The sequence below is a fragment of the Onychomys torridus genome, chromosome 5, assembly GCF_903995425.1.
Source record: "Onychomys torridus chromosome 5, mOncTor1.1, whole genome shotgun sequence".
NCBI classification, from domain to species: Eukaryota; Metazoa; Chordata; class Mammalia; order Rodentia; family Cricetidae; genus Onychomys; species Onychomys torridus.
Genome location: NC_050447.1, coordinates 72,226,941 through 72,248,481, shown reverse-complemented (window position 1 = coordinate 72,248,481; position 21,541 = coordinate 72,226,941). Strand labels below are relative to the sequence as shown.

At 37.1% G+C, this 21,541-nt stretch overlaps 1 protein-coding gene across 8 annotated transcripts in view; it reads left to right on the top strand.

Moving 5' to 3' along the window:
• The window catches only part of Mindy3 (MINDY lysine 48 deubiquitinase 3), a 74,610-nt gene that overhangs the window by 30,710 nt on the left and 22,359 nt on the right, over positions 1-21,541 (top strand). For 7 of the 8 annotated variants that reach the window (XR_004944975.1, XM_036187469.1, XM_036187466.1 and 4 more), the window contains 2 exons: positions 2,094-2,164; positions 7,439-7,519. Coding sequence is in view for 7 of the 8 variants with exons in the window: in XM_036187469.1 (XP_036043362.1) it covers positions 2,094-2,164; positions 7,439-7,519 (152 nt within the window). In the remaining variant the exon portion in view is untranslated. The remainder of the gene's footprint in view (positions 1-2,093; positions 2,165-7,438; positions 7,520-21,541) is intronic. The other variant, XM_036187465.1, reaches the window with a different exon arrangement.

The window sequence follows — 21,541 nt, the reverse complement described above, 5'->3', positions numbered from 1 at the left end:
AAAGGAATAAGTTTAAGAAATCTATTGTAAAACATGCTGACTATAGGTAATGACATGTTCTCTGCTTGAAAATTGCCAAGAGTAGACTTTAAATATTGTCATCCCTCAAAATACATACATGAAGCACATATATATGTATGTATGTGTGTGTGTATGTATGTATATACGTATGTACTTTTCAAATATCTACAAAGTTACATTTAAAATATCATGCTGCTAATACAGAAAATGAGGCCTTCATGTATTCCTGCTGCTGAAGTGTTCAGATCTGGTCAAGAATCACATGCTCTCTGATGTAGTTGGACTATATTCACCTCTTCTTTACCTCCAACCCCTACTTCCTTATACAACCCCAATAATCCTCTTTTGCTTTCATGCCCTAACACCCTAAATTCCACAGGAAAGAAAACAGGATTGTTCTTGTTTGGCATTTGTCTCCTTTCGGTTAACACCATGATCTTTCAGTCCAACCATATTTTCTTGCAAACAACATAATTTTGTTTTTCTTTGTAGATGAACAAAATTCCATTGTGTGTATAGGTCACATCATCTTCATCCGTTTATCTGTTGATGGGTATTCAGGCTGATTTTACAACTTGGCTGAACACGGTTGTAATAATATGTAAAGAGGTTATGAAAAAGAATCTCATGCTCACGTGTCTGGTTTAGATGATATTTTTTTCTTCTGATTTTTTTTTTGAGACAGTCTTATATGGACATTAATTAGCTTGATTTAGCTAATCTACAATGAATACATATTTCAGGACATGTTATATAGTATATACAACTTTTATTTGTGAACTATAAAATTGAATATTTCCGTTTGGCCAAAGAATAGTTGTATTTCTTTGCTGTCAAGCTAAATAACAGTTTTGAAAATTCAATCAGCAATTTAGATATTATTGGCAAGGACAAAATAGTCATAAAATTACCAATTTCTTGCAAGCAAAGGGTAAAGACTGAGACTTTTACAAAAAAACTAGTGCAAATAAGTTCTATAAATGATATAAAAATATATCCTCACTGTCTTACTGCTTGGTATAGATATAAATTAGGTATATTTTGATTGATAACTTAATCTAAGAAGGTCATATTAAGTATATATCCTGTTTGGAGGAGTGAGAATAATACATTTTGAAATATTATTGTCCAATGCTAGTCACAGTAGTGTATTCCTATATCCCAGACCTTAGAAGGTAGAGAGGCAGGCCATTCAGGAGTTCAAGGCTATCTTCAGCTACAAAGTACATTGAGTACCTTGAGTATGCGACACTCAAAAACAAAAACAAACAAACAAAAAATCAGAGGAAAAAAAAAAAAGCATCATTTAAACCAGATACCTGAGCATGTGATTCTTGACCAGATCTGAATTATTTTATCACCAAGATTTATAAAGGCCTAATTTTCTGTATTTAGTAACTTGATATTTTAAATGTATCATTGTAGACATTTAGCTAAACCCAAGGAAATAGATCATGTAGTAACTAGTTGTGACACTAGGTGGTGGTAATTGATTTTAGAAATAAAATTGTAGAATCTGGTTCTCAACATGTGTTTGTCTTTGACTAGGAAGATTTTGTTACTGCTTACATTTCAGAGGGAAAAGAGACGGATGTTTGCTAACTGTAGAGTATCATTTCTACCCATCTCTGCATTTGCTGTACTTTTACCCCAGAGCTGCTGCAATGCAAAGGCTAAAATATTTTATACTCCTAATATTCCTAAAATTTATTGACGATTCCAAAGAGATTTTACTTGTAGATAGTAATACTTTTCATGTTAGAAATTGTACCTGAGGAAAAGTTTTTTAATCTATGTTTATGGTCCTAATGTATTATAGTTCTACTTAGTGTACATTAGCTATGAAAAGCCTTTGCTACCACGTCAGGGCCATCTATATGTGGTTAGTGTCTTATACCAGTATATTTATAAATATGTGCATAGGTTTAAAGATAGTTATAGGTGAAAGAAAACATTTTGGCATGGTTTGAATATAAATATATTTATGCACACACACACACACACATACACACTACTCAGACTTATATATACTGATGCAGTATTAAATTTGGTTCTGTTTATTTTTTTTGCAGAACTTCTCGGTATCCATGAACAAGCAGCTGTAGGATTCTTAACATTAATGGAAGCATTACGATATTGTAAGGTAAATGTCTTCAAGGTCTTGAATGTGTTTGTCCTGTGGACAGTATTTTCATTCTTAGGTAACAAACTTCAAATTCCATCTGTTAACCACTCATCACTGTCTTACTTCCTTGTGGAACTCCCAACCTAAACTGACAAAGTGTTAAGAAATTAAGCCAGCTAATCATTCTCATTTTCCTGTGAAGGGAATGGGTGACAGAGCACAGAACAAAATAATATAAAAAATGGAAATATATATGTTTGACTATAAATATATTTTTAAGCTCTTTTAATCCTGTGCTAGGATTAGGAACTGTCTTGAACCTTCATTTTTGATTTGAGGCACCTTCCTGTGCAGTCATCAATAACCATTAAATATTGCAAGTGGTTTTAAATAAATGAAGTTTACTCTAGTATTCTCACTTAAAAGAGTCATATTCTTAGACAAAGAATAATGTAGATTTGTGTGTTTTTTATTTTAAATGTTTATTTCATACAGTGGTTCTGATGGTGGTGATTATTAGTAATATAAATCTTGTCCTCTCTCTTGCTCTTTCTCTCTCTCTCTCTCTTTCTCTCTCTCTTTCTCTCTCTCTCTCTTTCTCTTTCACACACACAAAGAGAGAGAGAGAGAGAGAGAGAGAGAGAGAGAGAGAGAAGAGAAAGAGCAGTCACTACTGTTCCTGTTCCTATTTGTCAAGATGTCATTCCTCCTTCATGATAACACATAAACAGAGATGATGTAGGTGTAAGAACTATGCAGGATCTATTTCGACCTTAATTGTAAGTAGTAACTATAAACAATAGTGACGCCTTCATTTCAGTCATTTTAATTATACAAATTAACATCATTCTAAGACAGCCTGGCAATCAGAGATCCAAACTGAGTTCCCTATATCCAGTCCATACACATACTCATTTTCCTGGAGGAAAGTGTGCACCATTGATCACCACCCCCTCATATACACACTTATTTTACATGTGACCAAATTATATTTTGATTTTATATTCTGAAATATTTAAATTTTGTGTTTAGTTTTTTTGTTGCTGTGATAAAATACCATGACCCCAAAAGTATCCAAGGAAAAAAGATTTATTTTGACTTACAGTTCCAGAGAGAGAGTCCATCATGTTAGGGAGACATGTCATTGTTAGAGGAGCTAGAAGAAGAGAGATCATTGCCCACAGGAAGAGAGAGAGCAGAAAGTGGGCCAAGACTATAAACTTAAAACTGGCTTCCAGTGATATACATCCTTCAGCAAGGTTCTACCTCTTGAAGCTTTGACAAACTCCCAAACAGCACTACCATTTGGGGGCAAAGTGTTCAAATACATACACTTAAGGGGGACATTTCTCAGTAAACCCCATAACTGTGTAGCCTGTAAAGTCTTCATCTGGATCCTGTCATTATGGGCAGGGTTGCCCTCTCTTATTGCTGTGTTCCAGCCACACTAGTGGCCTGGCATTTGCCAAACACATTCAGCCCTTTCCTGCCTGATAGACCTTAGTACTCTCTGTTTCTGTGTAGAATGCCCCACACATTGGTTTTAAGTTGTATCAGAAAATCTATTTCCGAACATTCCCTCAGTTACTTTTACAATTTTGGTTGTGAGTCTAGCCTTTAACAGCTGGACCATCTTTCCAGCCCGCTCTCAGTTATTCTCACACTATTTCCTAGGAAATGACTCTGGTGACTTTATACTTTTTTAAAAAAAACTTGAATTTGTTTCTCTTCTTTTTCCTGATGGTGTTAGACTCTTACAGGATTCTTCTAATGCCCCAATGCACTGTTGCTTATAAATAAGAGGTAAAGAGAGCTGACAACTGAGCCACCAGTGGCTTCCAAATGGGGACAGGGTAGCAGCAAGCTGGAGCTGAAGGCACAGATTATACATGGCAAGTGGGATGGAGTTAGCTGGGTTCCCTATGCTTTGATGATGTGCTGATTTGAATAACTCCAGTGGGCTGTATGCTATAAGGCTGTAACTATGTGTCTGGGTCCTGACATATAGACAAATAGGCTAATCCTACAGTGTGAGGGCTATGAAAAGAATGGTGCAGTATGTATTTAATCAGCTGTCTTTAAAGCAGACTGACTGGTTTATAATAACTGGGGCATCAAAACTGAGCTGTCAGTTTCTAAAATGCTGTATATAAGTTCACCAGTATGTAAGTTCTCAGTCAATGATACACACACACATACACACACACATACATACGCACATACATACATTTATATATATATCATGTCACCAGATAGAGAAATGGCAGAAGTGTTATGAATCTAAACGTTTCTCCATTTGATAGTGTAGCAGATTGCTTTCTAATAATGAAATTACCATTTTACTTATTTTGAACACATATAGGAACATAAATGAAGTGGTACCTATTTATAACCCTCCTACACACACACACAGAGAGAAAGAACTGTGCTTTTAACTATTTAAAGATAAGAGCCAGCAGTGGTGGCACACACCTTTAGTCCCAGCACTGAGGTAGAGGCAGATGGATCTCTGTGAGTTCAAGGCCAGCTTGGTCTACAGAGTTCCAGGACAGTCAGAGCTGCTATACAAAGAAACCCTGTCTCAGAGATAAAAAAAAGAAAGAGCCAGGTGGGTGGTGGCACACGCCTTTAATCCCAGCACTCAGAAGGCAGAGGCAGGCGGGTCTCTGAGTTCGAGCCAGCCTGGTCTACAGAGTGAGTTCCAGGATAGGCAGAGCTGTTATAGAGAGAAACCCTCGTCTTGAAACACCACTAATAAGAAAGAATATTTTACCACAAATATCACCACGTTGATGTATACAGTTCTGTGATTTTGCTGTGTTTGTAAGGCTGGACAACCATCATCCTTATCGAACTCTAGAAGGTTTTCCTCACCCCCAAAAGAAACTGACCTAGCAGTCACTTCCTTCTTCCCTCGCTCTAGACATTACAGCTCTGCTTTCTGGCTCCATGGGTTCCTCCACCCATTTAATATTGCCACAGACGAGGTGGAAAACAGGAACTCTTCTTTCCTTTTTGTGTTGAAATCACTATTTTATAATGTGTCGGTTTTTTTCCCAGCCCTCAACTGATGGATGTTTAAAATTATACATTTTAAAGAACCCCTTAATATTGTAAAACTTTAAATTTAGCTCTGTCATGAAGAATTGATTAGCAGGAGTCTTCTCTATTCTTAATGGTTCAGATTTAATACTTTAGAGTGATAATTCCAATTTAGCTACTGTGAACATTTGTCTGCACATTTTTTATAGGCATATGTTTTTATATTACTGTGTACTTAGGAATGAAATTACGTGGCCACATCGTAATTCTCTGTTCAACTATTGGAGAACTATCAGTTTGATTTCCAAAATAAGGATAATATTATGTTCTCTAATGATTGACTTTTTAATATAAAATACACCAAAATAATAGCTGGAGAGATGACTCAGTGGTTAAGAGCACTAGCTGCTCTTGCAGACTTCTTGAGTTCAATTCCCAGCAACCATATCGTGGCTCACAACCATTCATAATGAGATCTGGTGCCCTCTTCTGGCCTCTGAATACAGAATGCTGTATACATAATAAATAAATCTTTAAAAAAAAAAAAAAAAAGTTAGTTTAACATTCATTTATCCTTTGTTCCTACTATAAAATTTCACCTTTTTTTTTTTTAAAAAAAAAAACCTCTGCCTTAAGTGAAATGCACATGCTTTTTCTAAGGGAAATGAAGCAGTGTCTAGACTGTCCACTGTGTGGTAGAGTCTTAGTCTACAGTCAGGACCCCTGTCTGTGATTCCAGCTCTGTAGTTGGTGCTTATGTTCAGGCCAGGGCCTGCCACTGTGCACCTCTCTGCTCCAGTTAGAGTGAAATCTCTGTTGCTCATCTCTCCAGCCCCATTTGACACTAACTGAGCACTAGCTATGCCTTTCTTCGCTCTTTTCCTTCTCTGCTGTCCTCAAAGAAGCCTTCCTACTTGACCAGTTTTCTGTTTCATGTTAGCACATCAACTTGTCCCTGCTTTCATAGGACAAAGGAACTGAGTTTTCTGCCCATGGATACAAGAGTTCCTGTCTTCCACCTCTCTTGTGATCGTAATTCCCCAAGGCTGTGGTGGTTCTGAAGCAAGGCTGCTGGCTGAATAGGGAAGAATAATGGCCTGAGTACCACAAGTCTTCTTAGAGTTTCCCAGTTATAGTCAGCTGAATGAGACAGGAAAGCAAACTAGATTGGTTGTTTTTAAGATTAGTTGTTTTTAAGGGAAGTGTCCTCATGGAAGTCTGGAATAGTTGATTAGGGTAAACATGATGGATTGTGTGAATTTGTTTTACTTGTTCAAAATGCACTTTTTATCTCAGTTATAAATAAAATGCAAGTTTTTTGGCACAGGCTTATATATAGACCTAAAACCTTTTTTTTGAGTGGGGGGGCACGTACCTGTATATATATGACCTTGCAGGCAAACTATAAGGATAGCTTTTTATTTTAAAGATACTATGTATGGCCTGGGCAGTGGTGGTACACACCTTTAACCCCAGCACCTGGGAGGCAGAGACAGGCGGATCTCTGTGAGTTCAAGACCAACCTGGTCTATAGATCAAGTTCCAGGACAGGCTCCAAAGCTACAGAGAAACCCTGTCTCAAAAAAACAAACAAAATAAAACAAAAAAGAAAAAAATACTATGTATGTTTTAGAACCTTAAACTTTTCATGCAGGATTCCTTTATATTCTGAACTTTTTCTTTTTTGGCTTTTCGAGACAGGGTTTTTCTGTGTAGTTTTGTGCCTCTCTTGTAGCCCAGGCTGGCCTCAAACTCACAGAGATCTGCCTGCCCTCCCAGTGCTGGGCTTAAAGGCATGCGCCACCACTGCCCAGCTAAACTTTTCTTTAGGGGAGGTTATTGTATTAACCTAAACTCTTTAAGAAAAAGGGTGCCCTTATCTTGGTCATTGATTTATAATTATTACCTTATAAAGTAATTATAAATTTATGACTCTAACTTTGTGCCTAGTTGAAATTCCTAAGGTAACCATTCTATCTGGGAAATGCAGCAAAATCTGAAACTGAGTTCTTGAGCTAAAGTCTTCACTATGCATGCGTATCCACTAAGATCTGCATTGCTCTGTTCTGGTTTAAAGATGCAATGTAAGTTTAGGAATAGTTCCCTTCTGTACTCAGTATTTAACCTCTGTGGATAAGAAATGTTAATTAGATAGATACCTTTGTTATGTTTCACATAATTCTGAACAAATAATTAAGGGGCAGCATAAATTTTTCATTTATTTGTTTTACTTTGCTGAATTTATTCTAGGTTGGTTCTTACTTGAAATCTCCAAAATTCCCTATTTGGATTGTTGGCAGCGAAACTCACCTCACCGTGTTTTTTGCCAAGGTAGGCTTGTAGGGACTTTGTTTTCTTTAGAATGATATTAGGCAACAGGTAATACTGTAAGTCCATATTTAGTTTGATCTGTGTTCAGATGATAGTCCAACCAGTGATAAATGTAATGTTTCCAAAACATCTTATCACTTCCCATTACAGACAACACTTGTTACTTTGCTCTAAATTTAGAGTAATCTCAGTAAACTCCTTCATGTCTTTATTTCTGCTAACTTCAGAGCTCTGGGTTTTTTATTTTGTCCAGAAATCACTGAGATGTGGAAGAAACAACTTTGGTTTTTTAGATCCTTATATAGAACTATTTCTAAATTTTACTTTTTAAGAAGCCATAGTATTTTCCACAGTCGGGTGGTAGGAGCTTTGCCATCAGATACCTTCATTTAAACCCTAGCCATGCTTCTTCCCAACATCCCCTGGCCACTTTTCCTCTGTGTTCAAAGTAGGACTTTATAGTAGTACCTAGTTCTTAGAAGTGTTGTCAGCCTTGAATCTAAAATACTCAGCAGTGCCTAGCACAAGTCAAGCGCTCAGTAAATCTGTGCACTTGTTACCACGGTGGGCCCATTCATTATTCAGCAAACAGTTATCAGACGTCTCTGATGCTATTAAGAACAAACTGTCAAATGCTGGACTAATGGGGAGGGGCTATATAAAAGTATATATTCAAGGTCTCTTGCTCCAAGTGCACTTTTCTAATTATTCCAGGAAACTTTGTAGCATGCTTTTTCTAGTGTAAGATTGCTTCTATAAGAATTGTTTAAATTTCAATGAACTGATAATCTCAAGTTTATTTATTTTCTTTCTGCTTTTATTGTGTTGGCCAAAGTCAGGCTTACAGATCTAGATTAAAGTACATGGTACTTTAACAGGGACAGGCCATAAGTGTACCTGTGTGAAAACACAGGCCATCCTGATATATTATTTTGAGTCTGAAACTTGCTCTTCATTTCCCTCTCAAAATAGGGAGTATGAAGTCAAATTCAAAAACAGAAAACCATAATTCTGAACACATATTTCATCAGTATGTATTTCTGGAAAAGAAAAGCAGACTAAATTTACATTAAATGTGTTTTTAAAACAATTATTTTATTTCTAATCCTATTCTTTAGGAAAACTGACATAAAACTATACAAGTGAGTTTGTGGAGATGGGGACACTTGGGTTCTCATTATATAGCCAAGGCTAATGCTGTACAGACTGAGGCTTCCTGCCCCAGTGGAAAATTATGTAAATAGTAAATGAAGCTATTAACATTTATTGAGTTCTATTTTAGATATTTTAAAATATGAAGTATTTGTATATTCTTCACTGCATAATGCTGGGAGTTTTGCTGTTCTTAGAATTATAAAAGGAAACATTCACTTTTTGGTTTGATCTTTTTAAAAATACTTCTATATTTTGAACTATCATTTTTGGCCATATTTTGGCTATTATTTTGTTTTGTTTTGGATTTTTGTCTATTATTTTGTGGTTAATTTATTCACTCTGTATAATTGACCCCAAAGAAACAAAAGAACGTAAGTTTTTTTCCCAAGAGTTTATTAGAAATAAACTGTAAAGTTATGTAAAATTGTTCTTTGAAATTATTTCTATAAAACTGGCTCTGTGTCTCATGTTCTGGGTTTTTACTGGTTGGAGTTAGACCTGTTTGCTCTTTGCTCATAGATGTCAACAGCCTATAAGGAAGCATTGTTTCTTGTCTGCAAATGGTTGGATTCCTCATGTACTATACATAGGCTGCAGGTGTGCTCATTTCTTCCTGTACTCAGTTATCCGATGTCTTCCAGGGATAGTTTTGTGCTGTGAGTGCAGTGTTAAACAAACAGATTTTGTTCTTGCTTTTGTGAGGTATGTATCCTAATGCAGGAGGCTAAAGTTTCCACACTCAGAAATTTTCAAGAGTGGTGAGTCTTGACAAAGCTCAGGTCTATAATACCATGGGAATTTATCTGAGTTTTGAAAAGCTGTGATGTTTAAAAACTCTCTCTTTAGAATATCCTGGGTCTTAAGGAGCTTCCTTTCTAAGATGGAAATTTGTATTTCAGAAAATTGCTACAGGACACCTGAGGCCTCTAATCTTCCCAGCCATGGATTCTTGGTCAGATTTACAATAGCAGGCATCCATTTCTGCTCATGGAGCAGGCCTTAAATATAATCAGAAAGCAATTGGTTACCTCTAACATTTGTGCCACAATTGCATTTATGAGTGTATCTTTCCAAGCTGGTCATCATGGTAGCTCACAATATTTACAGCTGCATAAGATCATTAATGACTTTTCTCCCTAGAAGCCTACTTAGATTCTTCCAGTAAGTACTATGAAAGCTATCCTTCGGGGAAGAAACTTTTCTCAGTACCAGCTTGATTTCTCCATGCCCTGTAACCAAAGTATGTAGTGTGTTCAGCAGTGGGCTATCATCAAGTTCTGGTGTGCAACCTAGAACACTGCCAATAGTCTATATAGTTGTGTGGGGGGTGGGGGGATTCTGGGAACCCTCTGACCAACAACTTGAGGGGAGGCACCCCTCATTTGTCATTAGGCTTGTTATTTGGCAATCTAGAGCTTGGAACATTATCCCCTGTGTAGGATAATGTGAATTTAACCCCTTTGGTATTTATGCATGTTTGTGTGTGTGTGTGTGTTTAAGAAGCTTATAAAATGGGTTTTCATATGAGTTCTAATTATCTCCCCTTACACTCTTCTGCTCTACTCTCCATTCCATTCCCTACTCAAACTCATTCCCCACCGTTGCTCTTTCATGTACCTTGTTTTCTATACCCCTGCCTTTAAACTGTGTCTTCCCCAAAGTGGGTCCTTTCTGACTCGTTTCAGGGTTAGAGTATAGAGTGGAGTCAAGTACCTGAATGAGAGATTTGCATCCTGAGGTAAAGTGGCTGGACTGGTGATGCTTTTTGCTTTGGTAGACAAGCTATAGAAATGTCTAAGGGGACACATGTGTCTGATGATTAGTCCTCAAAGATGTGTACTTGACAGCTAGGCTGTTCTTTTTAAAATTTTCCATTATTTATAATTTTAAATTTGAATACATTTTGATCATATTCTTCCCCTTCCCCAAGTCATTCTCAAATCCTTTCCCCCTCCCTACACCCACTCAACTCTAAGTTCTTTTTCAAAAAACAAAACAAACAAGAAAAAACCCAGTACAACAAAACCAAGAAAACAAAACATCAAACTCTAACCAAATAAAAGCATACGAAAAACAAACACAAAAAACCCTATGGAGTCCATTATATATTGATCAACTGCTCCTGAAAATGAGGCCCTCCCTGGAGTGGTTGATAAACCCAATGTCACTGTTAGAAAAACTGATTTTCTCTCTCCCAACAGGTATAAATGGCAGTTTAGTTGTTAACCTTTACCCTGGTGGTTAGATTGTCTTTCATTCGTTTGTTTTTTTTTAATATAACAAAATAAAAAATAACAAAACAAAAACTGTCACAGAGTTTCACAGGATAAACCAACAGAAGGAAAGGAGCCCAACAGAAGGCACAAGAATCAGAGGCCCACCCATTCACATACTCAGGAATCCCATAAAAACACTAAACTGGAAGCCATAGTGCATACCCAGAGGAGCTGGTGCAGGCTGTGGACTGCTTCATCCCCTGAGTTCATATGAGCTTTGCCATACTGATGTTTCCTTTGTGTTCTCCAGCCCGCTGGCTTTTATTTATATATATATATATACTCTTTCCTGCCTCTTCCACTTCCGCAGTCCCTGAGTTCTGAGGGAAGGGATTTGATAGATGCATCCTGTTTAGGACTGAGTGTCCCAAGGCCTCTCACTCTCTGCATAATGTCTGTGGGTCTCTGTATTTGTTCCCATCTGCTGCAGGAGGAAACTTCTCCGATGATGGCTGAACAAGGCTTTGATCTATGAGTATAACAGAATGTCCTTAAGAGTCATTTTATCACTACGTTTGTTGTTTTTGTTTTTTCTTTCGTAAGACCAGTGTTACCTGGTTTTACCCTAGGTCCCTGCATTATCTAGTCTCTGGTTCTTGGCAACCCAAGTAGGGCTAGGTATAGGATCTCTCTCATGGATTGGGCCTTAAGTCAAATCAGTTATTGGTTGGTTACTCACACAAGCTTTGTGCCACCATTGCCTCACCATATCTTGCAGGCAAGGCACCATTGGATCAGAGGATTTGTGGCTGGGTTGGTGTTTGCATTTCCCTTTTGGAAGTGTGCAGTGTACCATCCTTTACCAAAGATGCTAGAACATAGGGGCAAAGGCTCTATATAGGTAGGCACCAGCTTCTCATATCCATGTTCAATAAGTTGTGAAGGTGTTATAACTTTGTTATTCTTAATGTACTCACTATGAATCGGAGAGTTTACTTGGCATTTGCAAGGCAGGTGACCTTGAGATTGGGGCAATGAGAAACAAATATGTAGAGAACTAAGCTCATAGCTGCTTGGATATCACTTCCATATTGAATTTCCTTCCTATGGTACTAATAGGAAACAGTCTATTATAGATAAGACATGCTATAAATATTGTTCATTTGTAATTTATATTTAGCACAAAAAATAGCTGTCAGAATATTTGACCCAAGCCCCATTTTTTTTCTAAAAGAAATATTTTTAAGAGAGAAAGATCAGTTCTAATTTTGCATGCCTGAGAAAGCAAAAATAGTCAAGTTTACATAAATTACCTGAATACCAAATAATAGCCTATTAAACTTAGCCTTCTCTATGGTGTGAAAGGATATGTATCAAGCTAGTTAATAATGTAAAAGGTATTGGTAATAACATTGAAAACACAAATGACTCAAAGAATTTTATAAAAATTATGTAAGACTGAAATCTGTAGAACTAAATTTTGCTTTACTAAAAATAATTGCCATTACAGATGTAGTTTGAAAGCCTGTTTTAAACATCTGATTAGAGGCTTATTTTAATTTCTAGATTGTCTTATATGTTTTGTATACATGTCATTAAATTATTGCAAAATGTAAGCTTTATGTAATAGATTCTTTGTAAACAGAAATGACAGCTATGTTGTGTTTCTCTCTGAAAATTTAGACAGAAATTGTAACTACATGCTAGAAGTAACCTAAAAGGCAAACTAACATTTCATTCAGTAATAACACTAGTTTTCTGTGTGTTTTGTGATTTAAACTCTTTTAGTCAATGATATTCCAATGTGTATATATTGAATCTTTGTAGTAATTTATGTCTTAAAAAAATCCCAAAATTTTCACAAAAACAGTTTTATGGATGGCACTGAAAATTTATCAGTGTCAAGTAATTGACAGCTTTGGCTATTGTTTTTGTTTGTTTGTTTGTTTACATATTTTTTAAATAAGCCTTCACTTATAAGATACGCAAAGGTCTTGAACCATACATTTAATGAGTCATAGACTGACCCACTTTTCCATCCCTTTTCTAGGAAAAAAGAAAAAAACTCCTTGACATTGAGACTTCAGTTTTATTGCAAATTACAGTTTGTGTTTATGCATTTTATTATGTTCTCTATCCTTATTTCTAACCTAATTTAGACACCTTTTTATATGTCTTATCAGAATAGTGGGCTTAGCTTGAAATTAATAACTTAGTATTTTATTTTTATAATAGTCTTTATTTTCTGATTTCAAAACAGGTATAGTTATAATTGGTAAATTTTACAGTGCAGAGAAATGTGGTACAAACTGAAGAATCCAGCCTAATCTCACCATGTAAATAATAATAAACTTGCTGAGCAACCCCAGAAAATGTTTTTTGTAGGTTTTTTTTTTCAGTAATTAGAATTTTTTTATTATATTTGTGTTTTAATTTTACACATCAGCCATGGGTTCCCCTATCCTCCCCCCTCCCGCTCCCACCCCTACCTTTCCCCCACCCCCTCCCCTCCATTCCCATCTCCTCCAGGGCCAAGACTCCCCTGGGGATCCATTTAAACCTGGTGGATTCAGTACAGGCAGGTCCAGTCCCCTCCTTCCAGGCTGAGCAAAGTGTCCCTGTGTAAGCCTCAGGTTCCAAACAGCCAGCCCATGCACTAAGGACAGGTCCTGGTCCCACAGCCTGGATGCCTCCCAAATAGTCCAAGCCACTCAACTGTTTCACTTATCCAGAGGGCCTGATCCAGCTGGGGGCTCCACAGCCCTTGGTTCACAATTCATGTGCTTCCATTCGTTTGGCCTTTTGTCCCCATGCTTTTTCCAGTCCTGGGCTCAACAATTCATGCTCCCACAGTCCCTCCTCCTTCTCAACAACTGGACACACGGAGCTCTACCTGGGGCCTGGCTGAGGATCTCTGCATCCACTTCCATCAATCACTGGATGAGAGTTCCAGCCTGACCATCAGGGTGTTTGGCCATCTGATCACCAGACTAGGTCAGATCAGGCTTTCTCTCGACCATTGCCAGCAGTCTACAAAGGATGTATCATTGTGGATTTCAGGGGACCTCTCCAGCACTCTGCCCACTCCTGTTCTCATGTGGTCCTCATCCATCATGGTCTACCATTCCTTGTTCTCCCTTTCTGTTCCTGATCCAGCTGGGATCTCCTGCTCCCCCAAGCCCACCTTCCCTCAAACCTTGCCCTTCATTTCTCCCACTCTCATCCAGGTTGTTCATGTAGATCTCATCCATTTCTCTGTCATTGGGTGATCCCTGTGTCTTTCCTAGGGTCCCGTTTTCTAGGTAGCCTCCCTGGAGTTGTGTAGCAGTCTAGTCATCTTTGTTTTACATCTAGTATCCTCCTATGAGTGAGTACATACCGTGTTTGTCCTTCTGAGTCTGGGTTACCTCACTCAGGATGATTTTTTTCTAGATCCATCCATTTGCCTGCAAACCTCATGATGTCATTGTTTTTCTCTGCTGAGTAGTACTCCATTGTGTATATGTACCATATTTTCTTTATCCATTCTTCAGTTGAAGGGCATATAGGTTGTTTCCAGGTTCTGGCTATTACAAACAATGCTGCTATGAACATAGCTGAGCAAATGCCCTTGTGGTATGATTGAGCATTCCTTGGGTATATGCCCAAGAGTGCTACAGCTGGGTCTTGGGGGAGATAGATTCCCAATTTTCTAAGGAAGCGCCATATTGATTTCCAAAGTGGCTGTACAAGCTTGCATTTTTGTAGCTTTTAATCCCAAACAAGAATCCGGTTAAGCTTTGTACGTTGTAGTTGATATTTATTTATCTATTTTAAATTAGGACTTTGGTTTCTTGATTCTGGTCTTTTAAATTGAATTTACTGTATTTTATATTATAGAAAACATGTTGCACTAATGGTAATTATCACTTACTTTGAACTAGTATTTATCCAAGAATTATCAAAATGTTCTTGGCTTCATGTAATACTTTGTTGTGCATAGTGGAAAAGCTATAAATTTGAAGTAAATGAGATGAGGGAATATGATAATGATCGACTCTAATAAATTGTTAGCAGTTTGAAGAGGGCTGGAAAGATGGCTCAGCAGCTTAGATACTGGCTAGTCTTAGAAGGACTGCTTGATTCCTAGCACCCCCATGTCAGCTCACAGCTGTCAAACTCCAGTTCCTGGGGATCAGCATCCTCTTCTGACTTCAGCAGGCATCAAGCACACATGAGATATGCTATCATACATGCAGACCCTAATACACACAAAATTAAAATAAATATTCTTTTTTTAAAAAGGTCACCTTACAACACTTTTTACTTAGGTCAGATCATCATTCAATTTCAACTGAAGCATGGAAGACATGAGAGGTGTGGACTGGAGACTGGTGGCAGTGTTGTGAGCTATACAGCCTAGTTTTAAGCCTTGGGCCATTTTAAAGCAAGTGCTGTTTGTTAACTGCTTGTGGTTTCCCTAAATTTGTTGTGGTATCTTTTAAATATCAATTCTAATACTTGTAAATAATGGTTTGTTGAGCTTAGATTCCATATTACTGAACGATCTTTGAAGAGTAATTATAAATAAGCAGCATCAAAATACATACCATCCTTAAGATTGCTGTTGTGATTTGAGGGTAGAGAGAAAAGCTGTTCTCTCAGAAGTAACCCATCTGACTGTCTGGGGATATCCTTTGATAAGAACAATGACTGTTGGATTGACTAAAACTTTAACAATACCGGTGGAAGTTGGTGATCTCAATTTGGTTACTGAACTCTGTAGTCACCATGTTGCATATGAGATGCCCGGCGACCTAGGACTTACCTTTTTAGTGCTGTTGGTATTTGTTTCTGACCCACAAGAGAGAAATGTTTATAAGATTGAAAGAAATTTTTATCACAAGTTGGTTTTATTGAGTCATTAGTAAAATGAATTTAATCATTTTATGAACACATTAAATAACCACATTAAAAACTTATTACACATTTTATGGAAGTTTCTCTGATTTTTAAATTTAACTTTCCACTGTGTTTTGGAACTCCTCTTTTCTGATATATTAGTGATCTTTTTAAAAGTCTAACTAAACATGAGCCTGTATTAAGAGCGAAGGTGATACTGCTTTCACTGACACAGTATCTCAGGGAGTCTGCTAGAGAAACTCACTAAAGCTGCCCTATGTGGATTGGAGATTGATTCTTGTCTTAGGGAAATGTCATCGAATCTCCCTGCAGAAGCCTTATGGGAACTGCAGAGTAGGCAGGCAACAGAGTTCCCACAGGGCCTTCTAAGACTGATGTAGGCAGGAGAGATGCAGTAAGTAAATGGACCCTTTCAAGAAAGAAACTTAACTCCTGTTTAGTTGAATGGAGTATTTTTCATGCCAGCTATCTGAGCTTTGACAGAACAAAACATTTAGATCTGCCAAAGGGAATATGCCCTATGGGTGTGGGTCTCCAGACAGCCCTCTGTGGTGCCTCTGATGGTGTGGAGAACTTGAAACTCACTGCACAAGAGCAAGTCCTTCGAAACCATGTTTAGACTTACTTTGTCCTTTTGAATTGTTTCCCTCTAATATCAGAAAATAAAGCTAGTTCTGTTCAACAAGGCTGCATAATGAATAATAACGGATGTTCAATATTTTCTTTGTGGACCTTACTGCACCACGCTTTCTTAATCAGTGCAGTTCTCTCAAAATCACAGTGCCTGTAGTCAAGAGTTGGTCTTCTCATGACACATCTGTGTACGGAAAGGCTGCAGTGTAACCAGGCTGAGCATGTGGGCATTTGCCCTTCACTTCTCTTTTCTAACCATCATTATCACTTGTGATTCTTCATCTCTCTCATAATTGGGTTTAAGAATGAACTGCTTGGAGCATTTTCTTAATTTCTTATTTGAGAACTAATTATGAAGTTAATTTGCATTGTTGACAGAACTTTACACTTTAATTTTAAATTTCCTTTCAAGGTTGGGGTGACTTTTATAGCTTTGATTTTGTTCTGGTTTGGGGTTATAAAATTTCTCTCTCTCTCTCTCTCTGTCTCTCTCTGTCTCTCTCTCTGTCTCTCTGTCTCTCTGTCTCTCTCTCTCTCGCTGGGTAGTCTCATCTCTGACTTTTCCTATAAGAAAGTACTTTTTCTCTCAGGTAAGAGCATAAGAATACACATTACCATTTCAACAGAAAATACACATATAAGAAGTGTAATGCAAAAGAGAAACACAGCATGCAACTGTTCCTTCCTCAGCCCTCTTCCTTATGTCTGGGGTTGGGATACAGAGGGCCTGGCTTCTGTGTGGTGCTCTGTAGCATTAGGAAGACCACTGCACATAAGTGGGAGAGAGATCCCTTTTTGATGTGTTTTACATTTGCCCAGTTCTGTTTGAATTTAAATTTAAAAATAAATAAAATGCTTTTTATAGTGTTAATGTTTAGTATTGTGAGGAAAATTCACTTTTATATATCTTTAATTATTAGATAAAACCATGAAGATTAATTCATGGACATTTTGTAATAATTTACTTCTGTATTTTAACCAAGTTTAGTCATCCCATCCATTTGTCTTAGATTTTACTACTTCTGCTAATGTTTACATTTCATAACTTAATTTCCTTTCCACTACAGGAAGGGAATAGATTTAAGAATGTATTTATTTTTTAGATTAAATCATATTTGTGTGTCTTAACATCTGTCTTCCGAAGTAAACTTAACAAATAATTTTGAAAATATTGAAATCCTTTGAAAGTTTGATGAGAAGTCTATACAAATTAATCATTTTCAATTATTTTGGCATTAAAAATATGAAGTATTAACCATAAGCCTCCCTAACTGCTTGGCATATTTTAGGCCAGTTTCCATTAAGAATCTGCTGGTGGTTTGTATCAGCACAAAACATGAAGACTTTGTTTTGGTGACTTGGAATGGGAATCCCTGGAGGGCAGCATCACTTGTGCTCTGCTCTGCCTGGGGCTGGGGATGGATTGTTGTAGACAACTACAGCCCTCCTCAGTCTCGCTCTACCTGCTTCCTAGGACCAGTGCCTGCCTCCCTGTCTGCTGTCATAACAGAGTCCAAATGATTGCCTAAAGAATCATGAGGCATCCTGGGTAGACGGGCCTTAAAGCTGTCCATCCTGATCACTCTGTTTTTCTTCTTGTCAGCAGTTGAGTCCACTGCTCTGGCTATTTAATTGAGGGAAAAGAGTGAAGTCAATAGAGCTTATTACAGGAAATAGACTTTATGTACCTATAAGATATATAAGGAAAAATCTTACATATCTAATGTAGGACCATTCCTAAATGGGCTTATTGAAATCTTGGTCAACATGTCTGGTCTAGCCTTGACATCTTTGGCAATGTGACTGAATATTCTTATCTTGTTTTTTTTTTTAAATTCTTAACTGTATTACTCATGTTAAGTGGGGTAACTTAAAAGATTATTTTCTAAATTCCCCTAAAGGCAGTCCAAATATAGTAGCAATCTTGGTACACAGGAGAATCATTACAAAGTAGGCACCTTGGGCATTAGAAGTGAAACTTCGCACTAGACTAAAAAGAGGTTCAAGTGGGTTGCAGGTGCACAGTAATGAGAAAAGGCTGCCCGTCACTGTTCGTGACTTTATAGTACTGGAGTCCCTCATCCCTCAGACGTCTCCTTCCTTTGCTGTGTTTGCTTCCACTTGTACGTGTAGAGTTTAGAGCTGAAAGGAAGAGGAACCCAAAAGGCTATTTCTGTCCTGATGACTTTGACTTTGCTGATACAACAGGATGAGGTGCCACACAGCAATGGGCTGTTGTAGAGATAGCCTGGGGCTTTTGTGTGTTATTAAGAAAATAAAAACAAAAAGACCTCTAGCTTCAAATGATACTGTGACTTGAGAACATTTAATGATTAATTAAAATCTGTTTCTTGATAGTTCCCAAATCATTTTAAGTATAGTTAACAAGACAGAGTCAGTGTAAAATAGATTATAAAATGGCTCTAAATTTTGCTTCAAACCGAAAGGTCATTTATATATTTGTATTTCTTTTATTGTTTGGAGGGACCTAAATTGCAATATAAAATGTCTGCAAGCTAAAATAGCATTTTTAATGGGTCCAGTCATTGTATTGGGTAACCTTCTGAAAGTTCTTTGATTTCAGCAGTAGATTCTTCTTGACAATGAAAAAAGGTGTGATGAGTAAATTGTTAAAGAGCTCCTCAGTTACTCTGCTGGTACCTAGCCAACACAGGCCTTATAATTCTACACACATTTAGAAGAGGAGGTAAAGTTACATTTTAAAAAGACTTAGTGCAATCAAATAATTACGCTGATAGTACATAAAATGCTGCATGAAACAGAGATGCATGATCAGATTGCTAACTGTGGACTATTGAGTGTTCCCTTTACATCTTAGCCCCTGTTCCTCTGCTACAGGACGTCCCCAGTTAAGTAAATGGGGAGAAGGCTAGATGGTCTTAAAGGCTGGGTTCTCTGGTGATTCTTGTTGACTACTAAAGGGGCTGTAAACAGATGACTCACCCTAACATTGCTATGGCCAAAGCATCTGATTATGTCATACTAATGTAGAGATTTTGTTTTAGAACAAAAATAATTTTGATAGTAACTGTACCTGAATTTATTCAACTCTTGTGTTTATGATGTTTTCATCCTGAGAGAATTTAGAGTTGCAGATGCTTCTGCTATTGAAGCTTTTTCCTAAATGGTTAAACTAGAGGTGAAGAAAATACAAGTAACTGATAACTTGAGTGACATAGAATTACATCATTACAATCCCTTTAATTAGAACTCGCTGTTGAAATGGGAGATTTGAAGGTTAGTGCTGTATATTTGGTTCTCATTAAGATAATTAAGTATTTATGAAAATGTTTTAAGTAACATATTTTTCTCTTTCATCTATTAGACTCTGACCTGAAGTGCAAAGACAAGTCTTTCTTTACCAACTAATAGATGAGCCAAAGTAAGAAATAGGGAAGAAAAATGAGAAACTATGGGTGTGTAGATCGAGAGATTGGGAATCTGCTAAATGTGAAGCCGGAGGGCTCTTACTATAATCAAATATTAGAAGAAGAAAATCTGAGGGATGGAGTCCTCTTCATACTTAGAGAATTATTCATGAAAGTTATAGTTAGTTCCTCAATGTAAAACATGAGACTTGAGTGTTATGATGCCCTCCCTGAAGTACTTTCCTTTAGGACTGCAAAACACTCAAAATGAAGTGAGATTCTGTATTTCTGTTCCAATTTGGTGCACAAATACATTGAATATTAACATGCAGCCCAGTTTTCTGTGTGGATCCCTAAGTCATGCGTCTTTGTGCTAGGATCTTTGCTTTCTCCATGGCATCCTTATGGAAGAAGGTTGCCAGTGGGACCAAGAGAACACAGTGTGCTCTTTTGTTCAAGTCTAATACCTTGCTGGCTTAGCATGGAATATGCTTGTATTTATTGATGCTTAGAATTTAGACACAAGACATCAGGTAATTTTCTTTAAGTTCTTTCTTATAATGCTGGGGAGTTAATGTAACCCTTCTTGTACCAGTAAAACTTCAGTGTTCTTTCCCTTAACTTTACAAACAATAAGAATATATTTCTCAGATTTCACTTAAGAGGAGTGTTAACATAATGCTTTACTTATATTTTCCACCAGCTCATTCCCCTAAATAGAGTATTCTGCTTGTATATTTACTTAAAGTACTATTTTACTTCATCATTATAAATTGTTAATTTATAGGTATATAAATTTGTGGAATGCAAAGTAATGTTATAATTTGTAAACACACTGGAATAATTTAGTTCAAGTTAGTTAGTGTCCATGACCTCCAGTCCTTATCATATTTTGGGAAGAATATTTAAGATTTACCATCTTAACAGTTTTGCAGTGTACAGTTGTCTACTGTCTGTACTCATCATAGTATGTACTAGAACTGAAAGGGAAACCTTCCCTCGGTCTGATTCTTCCTCCTTGGATCTCGGGTCTCTCCAGTCCTCCTAACCCCCAGATTCTGTAATCAACTTTCTGCTATATACTTCTGAATTCAGTTGTTTTAGAATTTACATATTAAGGAGAAGGAATATTTGCCCTTCTATGCCTGGCTTATGTAGTATAATAGTTTCCAGTTCTGTGTGTAGTGATGGAAACAACCATATTTCTTTTTGTAGACTGAGTAGTATTCCATTGTGTGCTACAATTTTCATTCATTTATCTTTTGCGAGACATTGGATGTATAACATCTATAACATGTGTCTATACTGCACATTACAGTATAGATAACTCTTTGACCTTGAATCTTTAGGGTTATCCTAGAGTGGGATTGCTGGATTTTAAGTGGTTCTTTCAAGGAACTTCTGCAGTTTTCCATAATGGCTTGGCTGTTTTGCATTAACTCCTAACTACCATGGCAAGAGCTTATTTTTACTTCTTGGTGACGCTTGCCTTTTTCTGACAGTGGTGAGATGATTTCCCAGTCTAGCTATAAATTGCATTTCCCTTAGTTATAATATTGAGCTTTTTTTCTTTTCTTTTCTCATAAATTCCATGGCCTTTTGTGTGTCTTGAGAGATGTCTATTTGTGGACTTTCCTACTTTCTAAGTTGAGATTTTGTTCTCTTACCACTAAGTTGGGATCCTTATATATTTGGGGTAGTAATCGTTTATGAGATGCAGGGCTTGC